This window comes from Tauraco erythrolophus, chromosome 5, assembly GCF_009769465.1.
Source record: "Tauraco erythrolophus isolate bTauEry1 chromosome 5, bTauEry1.pri, whole genome shotgun sequence".
Lineage (NCBI taxonomy): Eukaryota > Metazoa > Chordata > Aves > Musophagiformes > Musophagidae > Tauraco > Tauraco erythrolophus.
The window spans coordinates 13,498,654-13,509,792 of NC_141469.1; the positions used below are offsets into that span (position 1 = coordinate 13,498,654).

General features: G+C 48.4%; 1 protein-coding gene across 1 annotated transcript; it reads right to left on the reverse strand.

The window, feature by feature from the left end:
• Positions 1-282: 282 nt before the first annotated feature.
• LOC104371218 (uncharacterized) lies at positions 283-4,572 on the reverse strand. The gene is made up of 6 exons (XM_009979324.2): positions 4,408-4,572; positions 3,484-3,543; positions 2,682-2,813; positions 1,436-1,582; positions 572-632; positions 283-386 (listed from the first exon to the last, which is right to left on the reverse strand). The coding sequence occupies exons 1-6, from the start codon at positions 4,570-4,572 to the stop codon at positions 283-285; spliced, it is 669 nt and encodes a 222-aa protein (XP_009977626.2).
• Positions 4,573-11,139: the final 6,567 nt, after the last annotated feature.

Below are 11,139 nucleotides of genomic sequence, written 5' to 3' on the forward strand. Positions count from 1 at the left end.
AAAACATGACTTAAGTACAAAAGCCGAAGGGAAAAATGCTCACACTTTCCAGAGGCAATGAGGTATTTTAACTATGCAAAGTCTGAAGGTCCAAAACCATCTGCAGATCTTCCCCTCTGCGCTGTCATCTTTGCTGAATGTTGGGCATTCAATAGTTCTCTCTTTCTGTGTGTGTTTTTCACAAGGCCAAGGAAAAGTGCATAACCGTCCTTAAAGATGAAGAACTTACATCTGCCTTGCCACATTTTTAGACTTGTAGCTTTAAAACGTTCGACCGCTTTTTCAAGTCATTCTGATATACGGTGGAGGTTTGGATGCGTCTTCCTCTGCATCTAGGTCCTGGGCTGGAAACCGATCGGGGAAGTTAAAAATTCTGTCCTCAGGACCTGCATGGGGAAGGAAAGAGGAAATCATTAAATCCAGTGTTGACACTTACACAAAATCCTGAGTTCCTTTTGGCTCGGAATATTTTGGTTATCAGGATTTTGGCCTGGGATGTAAAGCTTATTCAGTATGTTCCTTCCACTTTCCCGGTGAATATCCAAATACACGGAGGAAAAGAGTTACTCACTTTGTACAGCGCAAACCATTTCCACAGCCTGATTTTGGTCCTCGCTAGGTTGCAACCATTCCTATGAATGAAACAACACCATCAAAATACTCATCTGTGAGTTTGGTCACGAAGATATACTTGAACTCATTTGAAAAGCCTGTATAGTCCACTCCTCCTAACAGGTTTTAGTTGGAAAGTTTAAAGCAGCCTCACATTACACGCTTAGTATCTTTAGTTAAGAACGCCGGCCTTGTAACTCGTACCCATTAATTCCTTACCAAATGAGATGGTGGGATGTATGTGCTCTAATACAGCATCAGAATTGCTCTAGTAGACAAGTACCTGTTATTTATTGAGCTCGTTAGCCGTGACACACAACATATGCCCCATCACTTGAGGTGGAGTCATCATAAAACTAGCAGTAAAACGTGGTGTGTCGTTCCTCCACACTTCACACACGGTACAGGGAATATTTTTATTATTAAATTTGTGGTTCTAGGGATAAAGCATCTTGGTCTTTGAAATGCTGTACCAAGAGAAATCACTGGTTTAAGGGTGTGGCAAGAAGGAGCAGTTTTTGAGGAGAGCAGGAATCCATAGGAAATGGGACCACAGTAGCTTCAGCACTAACGGTTTGGAAAACGGAGATAATTTATGCTGGGTCTAACACAAGAATGTAAATAAGAGTGGGATAGTAAAGGGAAAAATACGAAAAGGATAAAACCTTTCTAAGATCCACTTAATTTCTTAGAATTATCCCTGGGGTGACTAGGGTAGAGCTGAGGTTAGGTTTATAGAAGAAAAACACATCTTCTCCTCAATTTCTTCCCCTACCACCCACACTCAGTACAAATAAATGGGTGGCCTGGGCTCCTCACTCACCATCCCAGTTACGCTATCGTAGCATGAGCAGCGTGGAAGACTCCGGCATCCCAAGTAAGCCATCACCAGCACAACAAAAGCACTGCAGATAGATGCAGCTAACATGGCCACGTTAGCACCTTTCACTACTTTATTAAGCACGAACTTCTGTGAGCAGAAAAGGAAACAAAGCCACGTTGAAAAAATTAAGTTCTCCATCAAAAAATACTCCAATGACTGGGAAGAAAACTGTCATTGCACCCTAGGTGATTGATTCAGGGTCACTGTTATCTAAGGCTTTTTCTTCCTGTGCTCTGAAGAGCAAGCTGAGCGTGAACCTCAAATAAGAAAAGAGCAAGCAGTAAAATAAGGCTTCTGATTATATGTAATATGCTGTGGAACGGCATCAGGTTTGCAGATAGCTTTAACAATGAGTAGAAACCCAAGGAACGGCTACTCCTCTTCACATTGAACGTGAGAAATGTCACCTTGCTATACTGCACCTCAGCAGTCTGACGTTTCCATTTGTCCTGCGATAAACTAACAAACAGCTTCATCTACCTGGAACGTCTTCCTTCCCACAGGGAGCCATCGCTTGTGGCAGGCTTGAGGTACAGAAGGGCTAACTCATTCCTTCTTTTCAGCTTTACTGTGGGGCACACACTTGAAATAATACCCAGTTGTAACCAGCTGACCTGTAACTGCTGTAACTTTATCACCTGAGGTGCAGGCTGGAAAGGATCTGAGCCTAGCAATTTGCTGTCTCAAACCAGACCAGGGATATGGCCAGTACCTACCCCTTTTCCCGAGAAGCACCATGATTTTTTCCTGGAACAACCCAAACCCTTTTACACTCAGCAGCAGTTAACCCGGCTGTAGTGTGTTCAGGCGCACCCCTCGTGTGAACATCTCCGGGGATGAGCTGTTGCTCTTGAGCAGCTGCTTCTCAGACGGGCGTCCAGGCGAGCTGGGGGTTAGTTCCCATAGCCACTGACACTGGCCACGCTGCGGCAGCAGCCGAAGGCAGGAACGAGCTATAAAACATCTATCTAGCCCTGCATGGGTTTTGTGGTTTTCAGTACCTAACTTGGTACTTAACTGCAGACTCCTACAGATTTTTTTTGAACAAGTGCCCTGCTGCAGGCACCAGTTCAAACTCTAATTTAGGCACCCTGGGAGTCTGGTTTTACTTTCAAGTCATGCCTAGTAACATTTGCAGATTAAGATAGTGATATTCCCCAGCAATAAGCACGATATTGATACTTACTGTATGGATAACATGGACTGGGGCAGAGCTCAGCTCCTCCTCTTCACCATAGTTCAGCGTGAGGGAGCTATAAACTATTACGATGAGGATGGCAACACAAGAGGTTATGGAAGCAACTATCAGCACATTCACCTAGACAACAAAATTAAAGGAGAAGGAGGAGGGAAGCAGGAATTAAGACCCTCCTCTGACACATCAATGCCACTAACACAGACAAAATGTACTAAGAAGCATTGTAGGTACTAGCCTCTGACCTCCAACAACACTAAAAAGTACCCAGTAGCAACAGTCACTTGGAAGCCAAACACAGTGCAGTAAAGGTCTCCACGACACCGAATTTCTGAGCTCCAACTGACTCCCAAACCTTAACCACGGGTGCTAGTTGGATGCAAAGACTTTGTTCTTTGACATCTCTTACTTAGGAACAGTAAACCCCCCCTTAGAGTTTACATGGCTGGAGAGACCCGCCAAGGAAATGCAAGTCAATTAACTTCTTTCCTATTTTAGTGTACACGATTCTCAGTAACAGGAAGGAACATCAAAAGAAACGCATTCAAAAGCAAATGTTTTTACAGATTTTTTGTTTGTTACTAGAGCCAGCGCTTGTCTGCTACAACAGAAAGCGAGGGAATGCTGCATCCTTCTTTTGCTTGAGAATGCAGCAGCTTTTATGAAGCTAACTGAAGGAAATAAGCTCTCAATGCTGCAAAAGGATCGGTCAGCTCATTCCCTACCAAATTGCCCCAAAAACCTTTTGCCCCCACCCTGTACACGCGCAATCCCTCCCCCTTGCCAGGCTTACGAGAACTGGATTCTTCCTCTGAGAGGAAAACAAAGCCAGGACGCCTGGGACTCCCATCACCTGCAGAGCACAAAAGGAGCTGGTAACTGGGAGACAAGTATCAGATTCGGAAGATAAACTACTACAGAGCAGATGAAAGGTCCTCGCTTTCAAGGCTTGGATCGGAGTAACTCAGGTCAGAAACGGAAAGAAAATTGCTGATTTCTTCTGTTTTCCTCCGCAGCATCTCCTGAGGGAAGGACACTGTGTGAAACACCATTTGCCCACTCGCTACCCCCACGGCAGCAATCCTCTGACTGGCTTTACGGCTCCGGCCAAACAATAAAACTGATTAAATAAGTCCGATTCAAGCGCTAAAAATGCGTACTGCTTTCCCAAGTCCTTGTGCATCTTATAGATGGAAGAAAGGCATGACTGAAAGGAGACCAGCAGCCTCTGGATGGAAGAGCACTCCAGCCCAACTCCCTTGTGGCTCAGCTCAGCGGAGTATGAACAAATAACAGCAGGGAGTACTGAAGGCCAGGGAGTGAGGGTGCCCGCTGCCCGCTCCTCCTTGCCTTACAATTAGTGGCACTGTGCTATGGGACAGAGATCATCACCCAGATGCTCGTCTACCTGACGTTGGTGGCATCTCTGTGATCATTACACTCCTGCAAAAAACCTTGTCAATTGCCACCATGTCTTATTTTCTACATTATCCAGAAGAAATGTATTTTATTTAGCTCCTTCAGGGAGAAGCTTGCACTCTCCTGCCTACACCACGATGAGGAAACTTTTATTATCTGGGTTCAAAGCAGGAAACCAGGGAAGCGCTGGCAAAGAGTCCTGGCCTCCCTCCCACCCTCAAGCTGAGTACTAGGAGGTAGCAGTGGATAAAAAAAAAAAACTGCCAAACAAAGCATAGAAAATATAGTGCCACTTTACCATCCCAGCCCAAATTGGAGCTCTGGTTTTGCCCAGCTGAGACTCCATTCTGAAAATGCCGTCGATGAACCCGCTGACGACGCACACCATGCTGAAGGCGATCTGGAACAGCCCCAGCACCACCATGTTCCTCTGGTTAAAGATGAAATACCGGTAGCGATCCATTCTGCTTTGATTCACACATCAGTCCCCACGGGCGGAGACGGGGAAGCAGCACCGTGGTCCCTCCAGCGAAGGGGAGAAGAGTTTTTCCTAGGCGGGAGAAAGAAGGGACAGGAGCATCAGCGCTCAGCGAGCACCGGCTGTCGCGCAGGAACCTGCGGTACGGCAGGACCACACCAGGAGTACAGAGTTCATCTCTTTCTCATCAGCAGCAGTGAAAGCGAGCAAAGGTGAGCGGACTTTTGAGAAATCTCTCACACTGCTGCTAGGCAGGTGCCCGGGACACCGCTTCCGATGTTTCCGGCTAGAGGCGAAGGTAGTGAGCCTCACTTCAGACCTCCCTGCTGCCTTTCTTCCTCCAGGGTTTGTGCTGCCCAGAAAAGGAGGTTTAATTGGGTTTTGCTGCTAAGAGAAGATAAACTCCGCACCTCGCTGGGCAGCAGCGGATCCCCCCCGCAGTAAGGCGGCCAAGCCGCTCCCAGCTCCCCGGGCAGGATGCGGACGGCAGCGCGGCGGGGGCGGCTGCCCGGGGGTGCTGGTACCGCCGGCACCCGAGACCCGACTCTCCCCGTCGCTGCTGCCGTTCACCGATCGCCGAGCGGCCCGGGGGGCTGCTACGAGCGGCCCCCGCCCCTCGGGGAAACCGGCCCGGGAGGCGCCGCCCCGGGGCCGCCGCCCGCCCCGTCTCCCGTCACCCCCCCCCCGCCCCGGCCGCCGGCGGGACGCGGGACCCGGGAATGGCCGCGCCGCCCCCGCCGCCCCGCGGCTGACCCCCCGCCGCCGGCGGCAGCTCCTCACCTGCGGCGGGGCGGCTCGGCGGCACCCGGCCCGGCCGGCACCTCACCGGCTCTGCTCGGCGGCGGCGGCTCCGAGCGCCCCGTCCGGCGGAGCCGAGCCCGGCAGCGGGGCAGGTACGGGCAAAGCTCCGGCTCCGCCTCCGAGGGCAGAAAGTTCCGAGTCGGTGCGAAAAGTAAACCGAAGGCGATGGGAAAGGCTGTGCCGGGCCGGGAGCAGCGCCGGATACGCGGCTGCTCCGCCCGCCTGCCCCGCCCCGGCACCCCCCGGCTGGCAGGAGCCCTCTCCGCCTTGGAAAACCAGCGCCGGAGCCCACCCGAGCGCCTCCAGCCACAGGCGGTACAGACGAGCGCTGCGTTCAAGCACGCCCACCCTGGAAACCCTTTGAAGGGATGGGCTCCGAGGTTAGCGATCTTTAAATAAAGTTCCCAGCAGCTCCGCCGTGCGAGGGAAGGAGTCCGACACCAGCCTAGGGCTGGAACAGAGCCAGGCTGGGTGAAGCCAGCCCACCGCAGCATCCACAACCCGAGTGCCATCTTCCACCCGACTTTATTTGGTGATAATCCAAGTAACTACACAGCAAGCACTCATTCTTTCAGCTTTAGGACTGTGACGGTTCAACGGGTGACGCCAAGGCCAAACGAGTCCCTTCTCCACCCTTGCAGAGAGCGGAGAGCAGAGCCTTCGCACACCTACACCCGGCACACGGGCACAAGAGGCCGTGAGTCACCGCAGCGATGGCAGAGACCAAAGTGCTGCCCCTTTCCTCACCACTCACCCAGCAGGATGTGTACAGCTAATCAGGAGGCAGGGCAGTGGGTGACCTGCCCAGAAGGCACCGCTGCTGCTTGCTGCCGTGCCTTCCTACCGCCTCAGTCAGCAACGGCAAGAGAAAAACACACAGTCCACCTTCACAGGTCTTAAAATACAACTGTTAGAGACACTTTGGCATACAAAGAAAGGCAGGATGTTCTTCCACACCTCAACGCAACTAAAGCCCACGCTATGCGTGTTGAGAAGAGAAAAATGAATTAAAAAAGCAGCAGAGGTGCCAGAAAAAAAACCCAAAATCCCGAAAAACCCAAGGCTGTGGTGTCAGGAGTGTTCGGCTGTTCGTTCGCTATCAATATAATGTGGCCTAAAGTGTGTTAACTGTGCACCAAATCCCACTCCTGTGCATCAGCAACCACCGTGGCTGCAGAGCAACCATGCAGCACACAAGCAAGGCAGAGAGGTCAGGGGATACCCAAAACCACGACACACAAATAACAAGGAGAGACGGCAGCTCTGTTGAATATTTTAATATCTGCATTGCCTTCATAGCGCAATTAAAGCAATCTTTAAAATTCACTTATTACAAATGTTTGTCAAGTCTATTTTTCCCCAGAAACAATCTCTCTTACTTCCTTGCACATACACCCAAACACACTATAAAAACCTCATTCATAACGTCAAAGGAAGGGCAATCGCCACTCATGTAAACATCTTTCTTAGAGTTATCCATTTTTTAAAAGTCATGAATAAACCTACAGATGTTCAGTAAGGCTCATAGTTCGAGTACAAATGTCATAAAACACCTATCAAGTACTGTATACAAGTTAAATACTCCGGGGTTAACTGTTAACACACGTGTAAGCGTACCCCAAGGATTATTCTTTAGCACTTAGTTCTTCAGAACGGAGACACCCAGTAATTATGGGCTAGAGAGTATTAAAATAGCAGAAGGCCCAGCAGAAACTGTTAAGTAATACACAATTTTAGTCTGGATCTTAGCTCAAGAGTTAAGTTCAGTACAGTTACAGTAGGAAAGGTTTTCTAGGAGGAAATCTGCAGAAAGGAGGGATGGGTCCGTTTGTACAGTATCACGGAGGGACAAGCTGAGAGGTATGTCCTGAAGATGTGACTGGCCTTGCTATTGCAATTATTTATGACAGCCGTGTGTGATGCTGCATAAACACTTTCCCAAATAGCAGAAATGACCATTTGTAACTGTACAGATTATTTCTTGCATCTCCCCTTTAAAAAAAAAAAAAAGAAAAAAATGATCTGCTTATCAGTAATCACTTATACTTGCATCTTACAAAAAGACATCCTTTTAAATTTGGTTTAGATCTTACTGGAACTTTTTTTTCCTCAAATATTCATTCTACCATGAAAATATTTCATACAAACATCATTTTACATACAAATATGTTAAAACTTGTGAAGAGGGTCTTCCCACACTCATGATTTTATGGCTTGAACATTTAATTGCTTAGAATTTTTGTATATATATTTCTCCTGGAAAAAAAAAAAGTAGTTACAGTAAAACTGGTAGAGAAAGAGGGCAGGAGTTTCAATCGCCTGAAGACAGAAGAGCGTCAGGAGGAGGGTCCATTCAACAGATAGTGACCTTAGTGTTCAAAAACCTTTGATCTGGGGCAAGTAAACATGCACTCAATCTTGCACCTTTTTTTAAAAAAAGAAAAAAGAGAAAAATAAATCCCTTATAAGACTGCTTAGAAATGCTTTGTTCAAAAATATAGTTTTCACGTTTCCAGTACATAAAGCGCAAGGACCAAGCTCTGCCTGGGGCGCAGGTGAGCGTGAAGCCCACTGACACCCACAGGTACAGCTGCTCCCACGCTGCGTTCCTCGCCCAGACACCCTCAGCGGATGACAGTGCGGTGGAGCTGAGGAAGAGGCGTCTAACGCAGCACCCCAGCATGTAAGGAGACACTTCAGCAATATTGTTTTCCAAGCAATTATGGTTTTTTTAAGTGCTTGGAGGTGAATTCCTCGGGCACCCACAGCTCCAGCAATTCTGCTGTGCCAGAGGAAAACAAAGCAGCAGATAACCGGCTCTGCACAACTCGTTACCTCATCGCAACGGCAGCGTTTTCCAAAGACCATCAAATTGAGTGAAAAAAATAGAAATCCCAGAGGTCTCTGGGATGGAAGCGATGCCGTATAGTTCCTGGCACCACCAAAGAGGCGAGCACTGGTTTCGACTGAAGGACAAGGGCAGCCAACTGGGAAGGAAACAGAAAACTGGCCATTTCCATAATTTCTCAGTTTCTGGTACCAAACAGGATATGTTGGCTACTCCGCTCCTCCAGTGCCTGGCAGAGGGTCAGAATTCCCCAACAGTGCTCTCGCTTCCACGGCAGCAAAGTACGACAACAGCCCTCGGAATGAAGCCACAGCCACTGCCCACTACGTGCAACGCTGAAAGCTCTGCATCCGAAACGGCTGAGCTACGGAGAAGGCTACCTAGTCACTCCCAAACTCACTCCAGCAGAGCAACTGGCTTTCCAAAGGTCTTGAAACCTGCACAAGTCGCCCAGGAGCTGCATCTGGGAAAAAGCACGGGCCACCCTAGTGAGTATTGTTGCAGCTGTGGAAAAAGTCAAAAAGCTATCAGAGCCATATCCACCCATTTCCTTTGACTTTTTCAACAGTTAAGACTTACATAGGTTAAGTTTTTTTTAATTAATACTTTAAAAAAAAAGCCTTTTCAGACTCATGAAGGAAAACCAGGTATTTTAGTAGATCCCAAAAAGTCACGTTATAGCACAAGACTCAACTTCAGACACCCCCCTGAGCCCTTTTCCCTCTTATCCAGGAGTGACCCAGCAGCAGGTTGCTCTCGGCTGTAACCTCTTATGCTCTCTCGTCTCCAAGATCAACCGCTTCTCCAGAAAACTAAGCTTCTGCATTCTTGGTGACAAAACACAGTGCTGCCATAGCAGGAAGATCCATTGAAGTCTGTTTTTTTTGGTGTTTGTTTTGTGTTTTCTTTTTTTTTTTTAAAAAAAAAAAGACAATCAGCAGCCTCTAATACAGGCTCCTTCTCATAAAGGAGCTCAGGTAACAACCCTCCCATCACAGAGAAGCCAGCCACGTGCAGCGCTGCAGACCAAAGATGGACATTGGAAACAGGAGAAAAAAAAAAAGCAGCAATTCTGGGTTCTCTTATGCCACTCTTTAGTCACAATGGTACTCTGAGAGCCAGCTGCTCACCCAGGCCTTTCTTACAGTTTCTGTGCTGAAAGGACAGGTCTTTGGCCAGACCGAGAAGTGGAGCTTCTTTACTTATTGCATGTTCATCAATAGTCAGCTGCGTTCAACGCTCAAAAGGATTGCTTTGCAAAATGACTGCTTCCTCTGCTCCAACTTAAAACCATGTTTTGGTGCGGGCCTCGCGCTACTACGGACGAATAGTTTGGCTAAGCTGGTCTCGCTATCTTGTGAGCCCCAGAAGCTGAGCTGCAATACGTTGACCAAGTTAAGGCATTGTTTGGAGTTCTGTCACTAACCTGTGTTTGAACCTATGGTTGCCAACGTGCACCTCTCGAAAACCTCTGAAGCACACACTGAGCCCCGAGACCTTCCGCTACCCAGTGGTAAAAACCATCCCAACCATCTCCACTCTAACACAAAGAATCACAAAGAGAAAGAAAACAGAGTTAAAAGGCTTGGTCCTGAATCAAGCCAAAGCAGCTTTGTAATCACAACTTTTATAGAAGGTTGGTCACCAAAGAAGGGATCGACAGGAGGACCAATAGATTTTAACAGAGCAGAGAGAAAAAGGACAGTAGAGCTAACAGAGACAGTAGCCACAGCTGTGGCATGCTACCAGGCTACAAGCACATGCAAGAGAGAATCTACTTGACTGTCACCAAATTAATGGCTTTTGAGAACACACAGAAGATACCTCGGTGCCTTTTCCCTCCCCCTAGAATTTCCCTATTTTAGGATGCAGCCTTCGAATATGATGCACAAAGAGCACCTATCTTGTTATTGTCTCAAAAATCAGGCAATGTGAAGACTGACTAATCTATTAAAACAAGCAGCTCTGCACGAAGAGGAGACAGCAGAGGAAGCAGAGACTGATCAGGAACAAAGCCAAAGGAGCCCTAGCGATCGGAACGTTTAAAGCACGATTCTCTAGAGGGCACAGAGAGACGAGCAGTCCCAAGCAGCTGATCAAGCCTGCGGAAGGAGCTACCGCCCATTCATGGAAGGGTTCAGTTGCGTATCGTCCCTCTCCTCTTCCCTGCACTTAAAGACACGCTTCAGCTTTGCAAACTTCCCGGTCCTGGCAGAATAACCCACAAAATGCACACAACAGCTGCCCACCAGAGGGGCACGCTTTTTCCGCAAACGGCTGAAAAGGCAACGATCTACAAGAATGGCCTGCAGGCAGGCAGGGAAAGCTCAAGACGTATTTTTTTTTGAGGTTCATTAACTGAAGCTGTGCTGCCAGTTGGCCTTTGACGACCCTTCCTCGCCTGCAAGGCTCGGCTCTGTCTCTGCGCACTCAGCTGAGTCCCGGAGCTGCCACCTCTGCCAGCCGCCCGCCCTGGATGAGAAGGGGAGCTGTGGCCCGAGCCGCCGGTGTGAGGAGATGAGTGATGCCAAAGCTCATGTTCAGATCACTGCTGGAATAGCGTCAAAAAGCCCTGAGCGTACTTGTCCCCCTGCTCCCAGCACACGCACAGAGTAGCTTTTGTGCAAGCTTAAATGGTGAGGTGCTGGAAAAGGTTTGTGATCAGTCACAGGGAATAAACAGAGCCCCAAGTTAGAGAGGTTTCTATTAATAATTCCCAACTTTGTACAGGTACCAAAGAAAGGATTCTTAGACTGCACAAAACAGCAACCTCATCCTTCCACTTGCAGGTACCAACCTAGAACATTCTCCACGTCCAGCTCCCCAGACAGCCAGACACCTCCGACTGTTCAAGCAACCAACCAAAACGTGTTGCAATAGAAAGGTAGGTCTGATTTCCAAAT